The sequence below is a fragment of the Acipenser ruthenus genome, chromosome 2 (assembly GCF_902713425.1).
Source record: "Acipenser ruthenus chromosome 2, fAciRut3.2 maternal haplotype, whole genome shotgun sequence".
Taxonomy (NCBI): Eukaryota; Metazoa; Chordata; class Actinopteri; order Acipenseriformes; family Acipenseridae; genus Acipenser; species Acipenser ruthenus.
This window is the reverse complement of record NC_081190.1, coordinates 109,968,642-109,987,232: the sequence shown is the minus strand read 5'-3', so window position 1 is coordinate 109,987,232 and position 18,591 is coordinate 109,968,642. Positions and strand designations below refer to the sequence as shown.

The 18,591-nt window shown below is 38.0% G+C and overlaps 1 protein-coding gene across 1 annotated transcript in view; it reads right to left on the bottom strand.

Annotated features, from left to right (window-relative positions):
- The window catches only part of gabrg1 (gamma-aminobutyric acid type A receptor subunit gamma1), a 48,248-nt gene that overhangs the window by 19,627 nt on the left and 10,030 nt on the right, over positions 1-18,591 (bottom strand). Inside the window, exons 2-8 of the mRNA XM_059006423.1 lie at positions 11,634-11,795; positions 10,956-11,019; positions 9,804-10,024; positions 9,239-9,321; positions 8,632-8,769; positions 7,810-7,962; positions 6,957-7,168 (exon numbers count right to left, since the gene is read on the bottom strand). Coding sequence (XP_058862406.1) covers positions 6,957-7,168; positions 7,810-7,962; positions 8,632-8,769; positions 9,239-9,321; positions 9,804-10,024; positions 10,956-11,019; positions 11,634-11,795 — 1,033 coding nt within the window. The remainder of the gene's footprint in view (positions 1-6,956; positions 7,169-7,809; positions 7,963-8,631; positions 8,770-9,238; positions 9,322-9,803; positions 10,025-10,955; positions 11,020-11,633; positions 11,796-18,591) is intronic.

Below are 18,591 nucleotides of genomic sequence, written 5' to 3'. Positions count from 1 at the left end.
TATTTAACTTTTTGGGAGGGCAATATGAAGAAAGATTGTTCCCTTGGAGTTTACAGTGTTTTATCTAGTAATCCGGTCAAAGCCAGAATCCTTAGACACTGTGGTGCATAATGCAGTGCATTTCGATGAATTGGTGCTGTTGCCAAAAAGTCATCCATGCCATAATAAAACCCTTAACTCTGTTACAGATTGTATCCAGATTGTATCCAGTCGGAAGGTTGCAATCTCCTCATACACACAAACTGCTAAGTAGTTATCGCTTATGTAATACACGTATGCAAGAGCATTTCTTAAAAAATTACCAACTTGGATAGCCTTCATCAGTAGTGACCTGCAGGGAAAGATAGACCCAAAGATGTGTGAAAACATCTTCTCTACTGTAATCGCTTTTATGATGGCAAGCTGCACTTACAATTGTTTGGTTTACAGTAGCCTTAGTAAATTTGAGTAAAAGCAACTGTTTTATTATTCAGTTCATATACTAATCTCTCTGAAAGCTGCCGATTCAGACAAAGAGGATAATCATTCATCTATGGAGTAATAATATTTGTTTTCAAGGATTTATTAGTGTCTTTGTACTGCTTGGCAGTTTGGCCTTTAAACAAGCAAACAAAACTTAATTTATTTATGTCAGTTATGTAATTAAATTAGCATTTAGCAGGATTGGAATATATTTAGTGAGCAAACCTTCAATTCAAGGTCAGCATCAAGAATTAAAATGTAAAAAACATTAAAAATGTACCTTCTGATTAAGCCACTGCTATTTAATTTTACTTAGATTTAGCATTTAAAGCAAAAGAGTAATTTCACATTGAAATGTACGTAGTGCTGCATAGACAACAGTCACTGTACAGATTGTGTTAAAACGTGATTTTGACAGCGCAGTTCTGGCCCTATCTTGAGCTTAAAATAGTTCTAATGGCACAAAACTGGCAAAAATCTAGTTTCCTGCAGTAATAAACTTTTTACATTGTTTTATATAACAGTTGTAACAAGTCACCAACGAGTCATTGGGGAGTAAAGACTCGAGTTGAGTCGAGTCTTTGACATGCCAAGTCGAGTCACTAAACTGCTCGAGTCGAGTCGAATCTTTGACATGCCAAACTCGAGTCGAGTCACTAAACTGCTCGAGTCGAGTCGAGTCTTTGACATGTCAAGTCGAGTCGAGTCGAGTCACTAAACTGCCAGAGTCGAGTCTTTGACATGCCAAGCTCGATTCGAGTCACTAAACTGCTCGAGTCGAGTCGAGTCTTTGACATGTCAAGTCGAGTCGAGTCACTAAACTGCCCGAGTCGAGTCTTTGACATGCCAAGCTCGAGTCGAGTCACTAAACTGCTCGAGTCGAGTCGAGTCTTTGATATGCCAAGCTCGAGTCGAGTCACTAAACTGCTCGAGTCGAGTCGAGTCTTTGACATGTCAAGTCGAGTCGAGTCACTAAACTGCCCGAGTCGAGTCTTTGACATGCCAAGCTCGAGTCGAGTCACTAAACTGCTCGAGTCGAGTCGAGTCTTTGACATGTCAAGTCGAGTCGAGTCACTAAACTGCCCGAGTCGAGTCTTTGACATGCCAAGCTCGAGTCGAGTCACTAAACTGCTCGAGTCGAGTCGAGTCTTTGACATGTCAAGTCGAGTCGAGTCACTAAACTGCCCGAGTCGAGTCTTTGACATGCCAAGCTCGATTCGAGTCACTAAACTGCTCGAGTCGAGTCCAGTCTTTGATATGCCAAGTCGAGTCGAGTCACTAAACTGCTCGAGTCGAGTCGAGTCTTTGACATGTCAAGTCGAGTCGAGTCACTAAACTGCCCGAGTCGAGTCTTTGACATGCCAAGCTCGAGTCGAGTCACTAAACTGCTCGAGTCGAGTCTTTGATATGCCAAGCTCGAGTCGAGTCACTAAACTGCTCGAGTCGAGTCGAGTCTTTGACATGTCAAGTCGAGTCGAGTCACTAAACTGCCCGAGTCGAGTCTTTGATATGCCAAGCTCGAGTCGAGTCACTAAACTGCTCGAGTCGAGTCGAGTCTTTGATATGCCAAGCTCGATTCGAGTCACTAAACTGCTCGAGTCGAGTCGAGTCTTTGACATGTCAAGTCGAGTCGAGTCACTAAACTGCCCGAGTCGAGTCTTTGACATGCCAAGCTCGAGTCGAGTCACTAAACTGCTCGAGTCGAGTCGAGTCTTTGATATGCCAAGCTCGAGTCGAGTCACTAAACTGCTCGAGTCGAGTCGAGTCTTTGACATGTCAAGTCGAGTCGAGTCACTAAACTGCCCGAGTCGAGTCTTTGATATGCCAAGCTCGAGTCGAGTCACTAAACTGCTCGAGTCGAGTCGAGTCTTTGATATGCCAAGCTCGAGTCGAGTCACTAAACTGCTCGAGTCGAGTCGAGTCTTTGACATGTCAAGTCGAGTCACTAAACTGCTCGAGTCGAGTCGAGTCTTTGACATGCCAAGCTCGAGTCGAGTCACTAAACTGCTCGAGTCGAGTCGAGTCTTTGATATGCCAAGCTCGAGTCGAGTCACTAAACTGCTCGAGTCGAGTCGAGTCTTTGATATGCCAAGCTCGAGTCGAGTCACTAAACTGCTCGAGTCGAGTCGAGTCTTTGACATGCCAAGCTCGAGTCGAGTCACTAAACTGCTCGAGTCGAGTCGAGTCTTTGACATGTCAAGCTCGAGTCGAGTCACTAAACTGCTCGAGTCGAGTCTTTGATATGCCAAGCTCGAGTCGAGTCACTAAACTGCTCGAGTCGAGTCGAGTCTTTGATATGCCAAGCTCGAGTCGAGTCACTAAACTGCTCGAGTCGAGTCGAGTCTTTGATATGCCAAGCTCGAGTCGAGTCACTAAACTGCTCGAGTCGAGTCGAGTCTTTGATATGCCAAGCTCGAGTCGAGTCACTAAACTGCTCGAGTCGAGTCGAGTCTTTGACATGTCAAGTCGAGTCACTAAACTGCTCGAGTCGAGTCGATTCTTTGACATGTCAAGTTCGAGTCGAGTCGAGTCTTTGACATGTCAAGTCGAGTCACTAAACTGCTCGAGTCGAGTCGATTCTTTGACATGCCAAGCTCGAGTTGAGTCGAGTCACTAAACTGCTCGAGTCGAGTCACTAAACTGCTCGAGTTGAGTCGAGTCTTTGACATGCCAAGCTTGAGTCGAGTCACTAAACTGCTCAAGTCGAGTCTCTGACATGCCAAGCTCGAGTCGAGTCGCTAAACTGCTCGAGTCGAGTCTAGTCGAGTCACCAATCTGGCTGAAGTCAGTTTGAGTCATTAGTTCTGACCAGTGCTTAATTTGTAAAGAAAGAGGTGCCGGGGTGCAAGCCATTGCAATAGTACTGTCCTTAAGAACCGCACATTCAAAATCATAACACGTTTATTTGAAAGAGTATTGTATGTACTGGTGTTAGATATTTACATTCACGTATTCTAAGTAGTAGTACGTGCAGAAAAATTAAAGGCTTGAGTCGAGTGGAGTCACTAAACTGCTCGAGTCGACTCTTTGACATGCCAAGCTCGAGTCGAGTCGCTAAACTGCTCGAGTCGAGTCTAGTCGAGTCACCAATCTGGCTGAAGTCAGTTTGAGTCATTAGTTCTGACCAGTGCTTAATTTGTAAAGAAAGAGGTGCCGGGGCGCAAGCCATTGCAATAATACTGTTCTTAAGAACTGCACATTCAAAATCATAACAGGTTTATTTGAAAGAGTATTGTATGTACTGGTGTTAGATGTTTACATTCACATATTCGACATCATATACAAAGTAGTAGTACGTGCAGAAAAATTAATCAAAGGCAACCGCAGGACAAATTTAAATACATTTAAAAAAAAAGACTGTATACATGTTTTTGTTATGGTTTTGCATTTAAATGGTTTAAAAAACAAACAAATTAAAAGTCAGAGGACCCCAGAAGGACAACATTGTTCCCCGACCCACAATCTGCACTATTATCAGCGATGTGTATGCAACAGAAGCCACTGGTAGATTACAAAAACGATTAATTAAACTTAGGAGAGGACCAGATCGTTTTTTTTTTTATTGTTTTGGTTTAATATAATATAGCAGGCTAATGTTCCTATTGAAGTAGGATACAATATTTTTTTTTCATTTAAAAGTTGTTCTTTGTTGAAATGAATGCTCAGCTTTCATATTTTGTTGTCTACTACTCATTGAATCAAACCAAGTAGTGTAAGAAGTTGCTTGTATCGTTCATGACGTTTTTCAAATCAAGTAAGCTTATTTGTGTATAAAAAACGACAATAGAGTTGCAGCCAGTGTCATCTTATTTAAAGGCAGTCAAGCTGAAATCGTAAAGTAATTTAAAGTAGGTTTCAAACGTGGCAGTGGACTGTCTCTCTTTAGCGCACACGCAAGAACTTTCAGACGTGATACAACTGTGTTGAGAATTTTAATTTGAGGTACCAGGAATATGACTCTGCACGCCCAAAAATTAAGCACTGGTTCTGACAGTTCAAGATATCTTGATTTAACCCTTTGCAGTCCATTTATTAAGTGCGTGTCATTATTTTATTACTATAACATCTGAAAAAAAGCTCTGCAAATGTCTGTGATATTCTCTGAGCGCTGATGCACTAGCAGCCAGCTTGTTTCCTTATGGCCGCCGTTATCTGATGCCAGGGGCAAGTATGACTATTCATGAGATACACCCTTTTTTTCGGCTTGTCTCGTCTCCTGACGCTCCCACTAGGCCATTAAATGGTAGTTGAAAAAACGACTAGAAACCCGTTTTTTGCGTCTTTTTGATGATGTCGGACAGGGTTCGACATTGGACCGGATAGGAATAATTGCAATGTCGGACCAGGTCCGACATAGGACCGCAAAGGGTTAATCAGATTAGTTTTACAGGAGATTAACAATCTATACATAAAAATAAAAAAAAATCTGTTAAATACAAAATTAGGATGCACAATACTGTGGTCATGCTTGACCCACTTATGTTCACCATTAAAAGTCCACGGTTTCTGCTTTGTTTTCGTCTTTCAGAATTTTATACCTTGATCTATCTATAAGCACATTTTGCCACTGTATAAAGACCCCTTTCAATTGGGTTGGTGTTTAGTAATGAATGATACCACAAAACAAAGAACATATCTAAATATTTTCTCACTTCTCAACACTGACACTCCCCCTTATAGTTTTGTTTCAGATACATTAATCAAATGAAAGGAAATTTGGTGGCATATAATTTCATGTTATTGATGATATTACTTCAAGGTTTTAACACATAGGAGACAAATAGAAAATACAGAAACAGAGGCAAAATTGTATATAATTCACAGGTAACATAGAATCTGTACTACATATCTCTCCTCTACTGTAAGCTGACCTTAAATGTCAACTAGATATTTTTAAGTAAAAGATACTGCTTCAGAAAAGCACAAAACATAATAAAAAGGTGTCTGTTGGAGGCCTAATGGCATAACAAAGCATAATACTGTACTGAAAAAAGTACAAAAACAAATGAATCTTTTAAACTTTCTCTCTGGTCACGTCTTATACTTTAAAGTTAAAGTTTTATGTATATGTATGTTAAAGTATAAGTCATGGCCAGAAAGAAAGAAAAGAAAAACATTTTAAGCCTTAAAGTCTTTAACTAAGACTTTAAACATAAACCTGTAGTTTCACAGACCCTGATTAGCACTGACCTTGGACTACCTAATTTTAGTTTAGGCAAACTTCCAAATGTTTGTAATTTTTATTAGTTTGCATTAGCTTAACAAATGTGTACTGTAAACAATGTTTTATTCAGAATTGGATTTAAAGGGAAATCTAAAAAAAGCTACAAAGCACCAACTCCCTTAAGAGATATGGTGTCCATAAATAAATAGATAAAATACATACAACCATACATACATACATTAAATAAAGAGAATAGTGAGCACCAAATACTTCCCAGATTATTTACTTTTCAAGCTTCCACTAGGCAACATTTTACTTATTAGAAACGTTTTAGATGCATTCATTACCTTTATTTGTGTGCTAACAAATCCTGAAAAATAACTCCTAATCAGTGCTTTTTCTGCTGTGTAGTTTAATTTGCTCTGGCATACTTTTTAAAATATCGAATATCGACTACCTAATCATTTTGGAAAAATACAACTGTTGCATTGTGCCTGAGTTTTTAATTAATTCAGATTCTCATTTTAGCTGTTGAAAAAAAACAAAAAACCTACCGGTATAAATTAGTGGCAGTTATGCATTTTATTCCTATTGTCGCTTTACAGCGCTGGCAGGATGCAGCCTGCTTGTTTCTCTCCAGGTCGACTGTATAATTATTAAAAGTGAACTCCACCACCGCAGGTACTTTTAGTGTACTCTCCATGTTGTTGTTTTTTTTTGTCTGTGACAAAACTCAAAAATCACTACGTTCCTCAGTATTTTCTGTGATCAGTGATCAGAAATCTGTCTTTGCTTCCCATCTACACATTTTGATTCCGGGGCTCCCTGCTGCTTGTGACGTTATGATCACAGAATGATGCTATAGGCTAGAAAGGTGTTTTCTATTTCCTTAGCAACGGTCTTAACAACCATGGCAGGAACCTATTTATGTGCAAAATGACAGGGCTGCATGTATTGAAAATGAAATAAGTTTGTTATTGATTTTATCATAAAAACAATGTGTTAGGTGGAGACTTTTTTGCATGACTCGAGTCGGGTTACGTCTTTTGAGCAGGGAGTCGAGGCGAGGCGAGGCGATTCTTTGGTTGCAGGGACATTATATACCTTGACTTCAAAATAGCCCCTTAGTGTTACATGTATCACAAAATTGGATGTGTTTTCAAAGCGATTAATCTTGTCCTTAATTAACTTGTAACAAACAACCTGTGAGCGAGTGCTTTGCAGTTTGGATATAGTTCACCAAAACAGCATTTTTTTTTCTTTTCAAAAATAGATGTTAAATACAGACCTCAGCAAATACTTTGGAAATAGGGTATGACTATTTACTTACTGGAGGCGCCTGGTTTGACTTCTTTGCCTGGTCTTTCTTTGGCTTCCTGTTGCTAGTGAAGTAATGCAAGGTCCCATACTCCATCAATGCAGCAAATGTAAAGATGAAGCACACTGATACAAAGAGGTCCATAGCTGTCACATAAGACACCTTTGGCAAGGACTTCCTCGAAATAGTGCTCAGTGTTGTCATTGTCAATACTGTAGTAATACCTATATATGAGAGGAAGAGAGAGAGGGGGAGAGGATTGTACTTGACAGAATTTTCTGATATAACAAGATTCCATAATATTGTATGACTTGGGCAGACAGGTCCTATATGTAAATAATATATACTTGTCAAGATAATTATACTGACTATTAATTACTTTATTTTCCGTTGAATCTTAAATGCATTTGGCTAGGCAGTTTATTCTTTAACAATATATTTTTACATGTATTTGCTTAAAGGGCAGCATGCTGTAAGTAGGGATCATTGTGAAGATATTGCAATAGAACAATAAGCTCAGTTAAAAATCCAGTTTAGTGGATAAAATGCAGGGATTCAATTAGTGTGGCAACACCACTCCTTGCACAAGCTGCTGTCACTGCTAAGCCTCCTCTTCTTTTTTCTTGCAGTTGCAGCCATGTGTTAAATTATTCTACTGCAAAATATCTACGCATTGCCATTTTCTGTCTACAATATTATCACAATTTCACCCAATGCACAAATTCCAAAACTTAAACAGCATAAGGACCCAGAATAGCTTCTGACAGGTTGATACCAGTTATATGCCATATAAAAAATAAAATGCAAGCTTAATTAATGTATTCCTCCCTTTCTATTAAAGACATGCACTAAAAATAAACCATACCTAATGATGTCCTGGCTGGCACCGCATCTTTGTTAATCCAGAATGACACCCATGAAAGAACAACTATCAGGATGCAAGGAATATATGTTTGAATGGTAAAGTAGCCCATTCGTCTACTTAGATCAAAAAATACTGTCATGATTATATAATCTCCTGGAAAAGAAAAACAGAGATTATATATATATATATATAGCTATGTATTCTACACATTTAACACAATGCTACATTCACAATGACTTTTAGAAAGCCAGAATGGTATGGTATTTTCACACAATGCACTATTTTGTTACACACTATTTATTTCATTTTTATAAACGGTTCCTGGCCGTTTTGGCTTGATCAATGGCATACCGTGCCATTCACTTCATCACATGGCCGGGACAACATGAATAATTCTTCATATAATTGCAACAAAAACAAACAGTTCCCATTGCAATATCCCTGACTTGTCTTAAAGGAGTAGGCACACATTTTTTTATGTTTTGTGGCGCTTCACAGGTTGACTTGTATTACTATTTAAAATACATTCACAGTTTTAATAAACTGTTCCCTGTTTTTTGTGTGTGTACAATGTATAAATTATGTGCTGACCTAAATGATCTTGTGATCCCTACATAACAGTTTGAAATGTCAAGATCCTGAGATCATTTAATGTTTTTCCACTGTCCTTAATGAGCCAACATACATTCTTGATAAAAGATGTTAAATAGTAATGTCTTGCAAGATAAATACAATATGGTGGATTTTTCCTGATCTTTGTCTAAAAAATCTAATAAAAAAAAAATGAAACAATTTGGCATGCATGTTAATTATGTATCTTACCGGACTGAATGCGTGCAACTTCCGAAGTATTTCGTAACCCTACAAATGAAAATTGGTATAGTCGCCAGTTTCTTTGATCTGCAACTTCTATAGAGTTTCTTTTCCATCTATAGAGAATTTCATTTTTTGGATACCCATCTAAAAACAGAAAATCCCTTTACATTGTACCCTTCTGAGTTACATTCTCGTTTCAGTTCAGTAAACAGCAATTGATGACTTCATATTACTTAGGCACAAAAACTAAGAGCATAGCCTTGGTCAAAAACAGATTAATCAAATTTGTGATACATTAAATTCCTCACCATGAAATGCCCTTGTCCTGGCTGTCTAGATCTTGGAAACAACACAATGAAAAACATCATATGCTGACAATAAATGTATATTAGGTGAGACTCAAGAAGTTACTGCATTACTCATTCTAAAATACATCATTCATGATTTGTAAATATCATTCAAATTCGAATATATTTTCTTTAATTCATTCTCTTAAAATGTCCACATCAAATGGGTGTTGGTTGAGGTCTGTATAATACATTTTCACCTCCTATGTTTTATGAAAGCTGCCTAAGAATGTGTCAGTGGATTACATGTGAAGGTTAACACCTACAGCTTGAAAACTCCAGTGGACAGGAATGCTCATCCATAGGAAAGTCATGCAGGTTAAGGTAGCATTCTGCATTAATAGTCAACCTAAAATCATGACAGAATTATAGAAGTTTAGTTAAACACATTAAATACATTGTAATACAGGGTTAATGAGCAATCTGTCTGTATATTGTATTTATACACCAGAACCCTTTGTAAGGGTCCAGCTGGTGCATTGAGAAGCAAAAACAAGCTAGACAATCTGGCATACAGATAAAGACACAGAAAACAGCCCAACAGCACTACTATATCATGAAACCAGAGTGAAGAGATAAAACGATATATATATATATATATTAAAAAGTGAATCTGGAACTGAATTAAGATCACAAATACCTTAACAAAGACTTAATTAAAAACAAAAGGCAAGACCACATACAGTATGAAAATGTAGTTCAAGCTACATATTGTGTTTATGTTTTTAAAGACATTCTAAAATCTACTGAATTACATTCTCGCAATAAGAATTGTGTATACCATGTATACAGTATTGTACAAATTAAACTGCAATTGAAAGAGATATTCACCTTAATGTGTACAGGACCCTCCCGTCTTTCCACAGTCGAAGTAGGCGGTTAGGTGTTGTTATCCAGTGGGCATCTGATTTCCTTGAGTTTCGAAAAAATGTATCTGGGATCCAGATCTTGCCCACCATATTGCTATTCAACATGAGCACTTTCATAGAACTATTGAACTTCAGTCGGCTGTCATACCATGTTTGGGCAAAGAATATGTCAATCGTATATTCCTAAAACAAAGTCAATAACGTTACATTGAATACTTGTATTGCCATGTGGTTTTTTTTTGTTTTTTTTTTTACCATTATTCTTTGCATAAGACCTGAATACGCAAACTCAGTCAAGTAAATTTCAATGATCTAAACTGTAAAGGATCTAAATACAGCAGCTCTTACAATAACAATACGTCTAGAACCACTGTTTATCCAATATACTCAATAAAGCAAAATGTCATCTAAGAATTAAAAAAAACAAAAAACGAACAACTGACAGAATAATGGATAACTTTCAAGACAGCCGTGACTAACTCACCTGCGTGCTAAATTGTATTTAAGTATCTGGTAATAATAATGCATGTTTATATTATGTGTGCAAAAATGTGTGTAGTGCATGAGGAGGTACCTGTAAAAATGTATCTTCGAGTTCAATACACTTAAAAATATATACATCATTCACTGAATACATTTTCAGAAAAGGGTTCTTTCTTTTGCTTTTTATTGGAACTTGAACTTGAATAAAAGTACAGAATTCTGCACTGTGATTTAATTTATATTTCATACACTGCGTAGGAAACTGTAGTGTGTCGTTACATATCCCTTGGTAACAGACTGGTCTGATTGGTTGGAAAGATGGTGTATAATGCTGTTTAATTCTACATATTCTACATGTATCAATTTAATATTAGTAAAAGTACGAGATGTATTAATTATTGTTATTACTGTAGTAGTCATCGTAGTAATTGAAGTAGTTATATAGTTTTTCATAATAATAAAGTCAGAAATCAACAGACATCAGTCACACAAACTACTCAAATGCAGCACAGTGCAAAAGAAACTCAAATTGCAGCCCATTAAAATGCATAATATTAATTGCTGCATAACAGCAGAACATTAAACATAATACACTAATATGTCAATGACAGAAACACTCAAATGTACTTACCATATTTATAGGATCAACAGGTCCAATACTGTTTACATATACACCAGTTTCAATTATTGTTGGCCTCACTGTAAAACAATTACACACTGAGTGAACAACTAGCAATTATGGACCATCATTTTACTACCCCTTTCAAGCTCGAGCATTGCTTTTCAAATACATTACAAAGGGACTTTTCTTGTATGGATAATCAAGACATGGTAAAAAACAAACATGGGTGGCTTATGTTCATTTTTTGTAGTGTAGTTGAGGGGATCGTTCATTTCAGCACTTTACCTATTTGTTAAGCTACTAAACCAGCAGCAAGATTAACTACTGCAAAAGAATGAAACAGGTGCTGCAGGAAGCATTCATTTGAGAACAATGTATTATACAGCAGGCCTGCATTTTGAGATTTCAAAGTTCAGCAAACACATTTCTGGTGACATACTAGATATGCATTAATCATAAGCTAGACATGATGTAGTGGAGTTATAATCTTAAATATGGAGTAGATGGTGCATTCCCTCACCTTTGGGTTAAAATTGATTTGTTTGTTAAAGTTATTTACCTGTCAAAAAATGAAAAGGACACTATTATGTAGACAATCCATTGATAAACAACCTACTGCATGTGCTAGGGATCTAGTGGTCTAGGTACAGTGACTACAGTATTTTATCTTACAATTTCAAACATTACTTGCCTCCAATATCTGGTCTGAGTTTGTTATCATATCCTTGGAGTAATTTATTCAGAATAAGGGTGACATCATTTTCATGGACCTTTGGTGCTAAAACCCATGTCTTATTAATCGGGGCATCTTCATAGTCTTCTTCCATTTTGTGTGGGCCAAACGTAACACTTGAATATTAATAGAAGAGGAAAAAATGTGTTATGACACAACATTGTAGACACCACTTCATTACTACATCTATGGTTATTATTATTATTATTATTATTATTATTATTATTATTATTATTATTATTATTATTTTATGTATTTATTTATTTATTTATTTATTTATTTATTCATTCATTTCTTAGCAGGACGACTTACAATTGTTACAAAATATCAGTACAAAGTATTGCATTATAAAATATCACATTACAAGTTATCATGTTATACCTAGGGCTTCTGTTTTTCAGGTTTTATTCATTGTATTTTTCTGTGCTTATTTTTAGCTATTTTCGAGTTTCATGTAAATAGATTTTTTCAGGGCTTTCGTTTTTGATATACTGCATGAAATTAGTGTTTTCGTTTACTTTCCAAAAGGCTTGAGCGTTTTTTTTTTCTTTCAAAATATGTAAAGTAGTGACTCGACAGTACTTGCACACTTAAGTTGTACCTTCTTTCCTTTGCCGTCTTCCACAACGAAATCCCTATGGTCACGGGCACATCCTTCTGGGGTTTTTGTGCGTAACCATTTTTGTACATTTCGCCACAATTCTGTTTTAAATCCTCCGTATTTTAACTGTAATACAGCTTGAAATCCCACTAACAAGCCTCCATCCTGTAATCTCGTTTTAAATCTCGCAAGTGGAATCTCCAACAGAAATGTAGGAATGTGCTGTCATTCAGTAGATGGGGCAGGTTTAAAGTATTGAGAACGACAGATGCAAGTCAGGAAGGCGGGACATTGCCCAGCAGCAGAGGGAAATGTATTTATTATTATTTTTGTAGTAGGCTTTATTTTTTAATGGGAATAGGTTAATTGATCAACCATTTCCATGGTTTTTCTGGTGTTTTCCAGTGTTCAATGGCTATCCACCGATTTCATTTTTTTTGTATCGGATCCTCGGGAGGCAACGGCAGGAGGGGAGCCCCTGGCCATGAAGGCGGCAGCAGAAGCTCCACTTCTCCCAGTGATGGTGGAGGCAGAGGCAGCTCCTCTTCTCCAGGTGGTGGGACCAGCAGGTACTCTTTCTATGCTGGTGGAGGCAGACAAGCATCCCCAGGCGATGGCGCACTGGCATCCCCAGGCAATGGCGAACCGCTGGCAACCCCAGGCGATGCAGACATGGCATCCCTGAGCAGAGCAAGGTAGGCATCCTTGGGCAGTGCGAGGCAGTCATCCTTGGGCAGTGCGAGGCAGTCATCCTTGGGCAGTGTGAGGCAGGCATCCTTGGGCGGTGCAGGTGGGAGTAGGACCGGCAGGTACTCCTCCCATGGCGGTGGAGGCGGAACCAGCAGAAATTCGCCCTCTGCTGGTGGAGGTGGTGGAGGCAGAGGCAGCTCCTGCTGCTCTGCTCCTGGCGGTGGAGGTGGCAGAGACAGAGGCAGCTCCTGCTGCTCTGCTCTTGCTGGAAATGGGGGAGGTGGGAGCAGCGTGTAGTCTCCTGGCGACAAAGGTGGGAGAAGCATGTAGTCTCCTGGCAACGAAGCTGGGAGCAGCGTGTAGTCTCCTGACAACGAAGGTGGGAGCAGCGTGTAGTCTCCTGACGACGAAGGTGGGAGCAGCGTGTAGTCTCCTGGCGACGAAGGTGGGAGCAGCGTGTAGTCTCCTGGCGACGAAGGCAGGAGCAGCAGGTAGTCTCCCCCTGTTGCACAAAACTGTAATGGCTATAACCTGTTGTTCATGGTCAAACTGGACAATTCACGGTTTTGACAGTATATAGCTCCTTACACACTGCAGGTAGAGTGATGTTTACTATAGAACCTCTATAGGAAACCAAGTATGCCACATCCAATGCAGACAAAGTTTCTCCAGAAATTTAAAATCTAGTTATTCTTGTTTTTGTTTCTTCTTTGATACTTTGTTCACTTTGTGCCCACAGGGCCGGCACAGGTACATCTCAATAGTTATTATTATTATTATTATTTATTTCTTAGCAGACGCCCTTATCCAGGGCGACTTACAATTGTTACAACATATCACATTATACATTATTTCACAGTATACAGATATCACATTATTTTTACATACAATTACCCATTTATACAGTTGGGTTTTTACTGGAGCAATCTAGGTAAAGTACCTTGCTCAAGGGTACAACAGCAGTATCCCCGACCGGGGATTGAACCCACAACCCTCCAGTCAAGAGTCCAGAGCCCTAACCACTACTCCACACTGCTGCCCTATAGTGCAGCACTAATACAAGAGAAACATTTACTAAGATAAAAATAATAATACACATGCTTTAAAAAGACCAAATTCCCATTGGCTTATAAGATTGTTACCTTTATTAAAAATGTGCACGGATGAATCTACTGGTTAATCAACTAATGTCCATAAATTAACCAATCAAAAATTAGAATCGAGTAACAGCACTAATTTCAATATATACTTTGGTGTATACGTGCATGTTTTTTTTAGTTTTTTTAGTTTTAGTTTTTACTTTGTAGTTAAGTCTTTCATGTTAAAATGCTATTTGCTTATTTAGGGGTCCTCTGCTAGGGCTGTCAGTATACATCAGAATGTAATATAAAGAGTGTTTGTATGTACATATGGTCTAAACGTTTAAACGCGGACACCTTGTGACAGAGCGAATGAATCCTAGTCAACAATCTCCCTCCCGACCTGTGGACCTGTGAGGACACTGTATAATCGGAGCACAGTGCCACGTAATGGATGGTTTGGCAGTTCATTCCAGGGTCAGTCGGAAGCCGGCCATCCAGGAAGGGGGCAGGGCCACGATACCAGTAGTCAGCGCCTTAATGCGGTAAGCGATGTGTCAGTCATGGATTGGAGGAGACGTGATTGGCCGCGCCACCGAAAGAGGGCGTGAGAGAGGGTATTTAAGGGAAGTGGCCCAGTGATCTGTTCCTTCGCTATGGTTACGGAAAAAACCCGTTGAGAGAACAGACGTAATTAATAAGTAGAGTTAAGTGTTTTGATTGTTTAGCTAACTGTCTTTGTTTGACTCTGTAGATGGCTAAATATCCGGGAGCTGTCGCTATTCAGCCAGCATCAAACCCGGATTGCACTGCACTGCACTGTTACTCACTGTTCAAAACACCACTTGCACCCAGAGCACTCACTGTAGTATTATTATTTCGGAACTGAACCCCGTGGTTTGTACACATCGTGTGGCTGTACACATCATTGTGTATAGTCAGTCGTATTATTAAAAAGCAACAATAATGCTTTGTTTTGACCATTGAACTGTTGTTGGACTGTTGTTTATAATCACTGCCTCACCTCTACACCTGTGCAATACCAACCACACGTTCACACACCTGCAGAGCATTTGAACGTTCACAAAAATGTACCAGCTATCAATTAATCACAGTTAACTTCTGCAATTAACGCGTTAATTTTTTTGGAGATTATTTTTTTTAATGCGTGTTAATCACATTGCTGTCTCTTGAGCCTTTCAGCACACCGTACTTCAATCCCGGCCGCGGCAACATTGTATTGAGTGTCTGAGTGCAGTTATTGTTTAAATAGAAAGTTACTCACTGAACCACATCATGGAGAAAAGCATTAAAAAGGAATGGGAAGTTTATTTATTTTTTAAAAAAACATTCTATCAGCTCACTGAACAAAAACACGCCTTCACTTCTCAAAGTACATTAGCAGCTCTTCTGCTACAGACAACAACAATACAACAAATAATTAAACCCACTAGTTTCAACAGAAATTCAGGATCGCTGCAAGCCCATGAATCAAGCTAAGTATGCTAATATAGGACTTTTTCTTTAAAGTAGGCTGCATTGCTAATCTTTTTTGTTGTTGTGCGTTGTATGTAAGCCTACCAATTTTTCTTGTCAATTTGCAGTTTTTGGATATGATGACAATGTTTATTTATTTATTTTTGTTTGTTCTCTTCACAATTAACAGTTCATTTCCTAGAAGTGCTTACTGCAGCTACATATGTATAATTGTATTTAAAAAACTAATTTATTTCAGTCCACAATCACATTTAAAAGTAGACATCCTATTTATTCTGTTTTCTGATCTCTGTGTGCTGCTGATCAAGCTAGAACCACACGCTTTATTGTGTTGGTTGCACTTTCTAAATTATTGTCCCTAGTAAATTCTGGTGATGGTCTCAATGGGTACATTTCCTGGTTACATAAATAAATACATTTTAAATGATTTTATTTACAGTTAAGGATAATAATAATAGCATCAATAATATATCAATTTAATATGCAATTAAAACCGAGATTAACTAAGATTTTTTTTTTAATCGCAAGATTAAATCTCGATTCATTTTTTTAATTGCTTGACAGCCCTAGTATTTACATAACATACCTAACTTAAAGAGATTCCTGGGCTTCAATATTCGCTACCAGATCATCAAGGGATGTTGTCATTTTTCGAATTGAAAGTTTCCATGTCAAAGTTCCTGTTTCTTTTATTTAAAAAAGTAATTTTTTTCACATTCTGAATGCTTTGTAGATAAATTGCATCTCAATTTTGCAGTATTAAGTGTTTTGTTTGACAAAACTTCCTGACAAATAGTTCACTGGGTCTTGGGTCCCCGCAACCATTACCTCGTGTAGCAAATTAATCTATCCATTTCTAACACAACTTATTATACTCACTGAGTCGCCAACTTGGCTCGATGTACATATATAAAAAAAACTGGAATACGAAGACGAGGTGGGTGGGAAGCAATTTGAAAAATGTCTAAATGACTGGAGAGTGTACAGGACTGTGATGTGTAAATGAAACGGGATTGGTGGTGCACATTTTTATATCATGTTGGTTAAATATGACGGCATCAGAACAGACTGTACACATTATTTCCAGTAGTGTTAAAAGGCATATAGTCTTGTGAGATATTAAACCTGTCTGAATAAACCCATATGATAACAGGGAGCTGAAGTCGATCCCTCACACTAAGGTACTTTTTATTTTCACCAGTTAAAATAACCACACAGCTTTAAAAACATTCTCCATGTCGCAGGACTGCTGCAGCGCTACAGGCCACTGAGTTTCCCTGACTTGCTCGGTGATCAGCTTAAAAAACTTCTCAAAATATCCCTTACTTACCCTATATAAAATGTCAAAGAAATTGAAGCAATAGTCAAATCTATTTGCATTTAGATTTGGAAAATCCACATCTGGCCAACCCCGTGGAAATGTAATAGAGGATGAGGAGGAGGGGTGTTAGTATGTTAGCCAGTTTGTCTATGACAGTATTAAATTCGGCAGATTTGCTACCTTGATAGATTGACAGTTTCTGTATTGCCGTTTTTCACTTAGCATGTTTGTTCACAAAGAAAAATGCCACAGCTTTGTATTTCTGCTTTTAATTTAAAAAACATTCAAATACATGTTTACTTAATGAACTCTGTCTTCTGAAACTGTATCTCATTTACAGTAACTAGTTATAGCATCTACAATGTCACTGCAGCAACTTCGATAAGAACAAAGAAGGCCTTCTAAAAATGAGTTCCAGCATTATCGTTATATAGTCCTTAATTTTAAGATATCAGTAATTGGAAAGGATTAGTAGCTGTAGTACAGTTTAACGATAGGCATTTGCAAACTCTCAGTTTTAAAACGTAGCTCTGGTTCATTAACATAACACAGTGGAATGATCACAATATCATTTCGTAATTGTAGGACAGCATTGCCACGTGTGAAAACTTTAACAATAAAGCCAAAACAAAAATGCTTTGAATTTAAAACTAGTTAATAGACTAGCAAGCACTGGCAAAATCAACTCATTTTTATACGGTGCAGAATTTTAACATATTGTTTAGGGACGTTGCGATCACCTTAATAGTAGTATCTACAACGGTCTGCTTTTAATTTTTTCAAGCAAATTGGCTTCATCACACTGTCATTCTCATATTCACTTTGACATCCAACACATCCTTTCCCTTGCCCAGCGCTTCTTTATCCTGTGCTGCATACCAGTCTGTCAGAGGGCAGGATCGCTCACTGTATACCACATTCTGATTGGTGGAAGAATTATTGGCGATCCAATCAAAACCGCCAATAAAGCCAAAATAAATTCCCTGCCAAAATGTCCTGTTATACGGTGTCTTCCCTGGCATTTGTTTAATATAGATCTATTTCCTGGCATTTTATGTATATAGTTCATTGGCATGTCATGTATATATACGTCACTCACTGGCATTGTATGAACAGTAAATAGGTCCCTGGCATTTGGGGTTTTGAGACTGTTCCCATCCTTCCTGGCCATTTTTTTTTATTTTTGCTCAGAACACAAAAAACAGTCTTAAAGTTAAAAGCCTGCCACAAAAGCCCTCCCCGACAGTCAGATATGCAGGGCCATTGTGACACGAGTGACTGCAGTGGCATAATACACATTTATTCTCAGGGTCTTTATAAGCAATAATGGACACCACTTTTTAAAATAAATATTTATATATAAAATAATAGTATGAAATAGTATCTGCTTCTATCCACTCATTTCTTAATATTTATAAATGTTGTAACGCACATATAAAAACACGAGACAGAATAAATGTTCTAATTACAGTGTTTTCTTGTTTTTTTCTTAGCTGTAAACAAGTTCTTGTGTCATGTTTTGTTTCTGTGTGCTGCTGAAATTGTCTCCACCCTTTAAAAATTAAATGTCCGTCTCAGTGACGCCATACGAAAAAAAAATCACTAATCACTTGACACTGCCTTTCTTAAAGCCTGTATAGGATATTAGGTGCTTTTGTCTTATCTTTTTTACGGTCCTGGGGCCCTTTTCAAAAATGTTCTGCGATTTGCGATGTGCTTGCGAG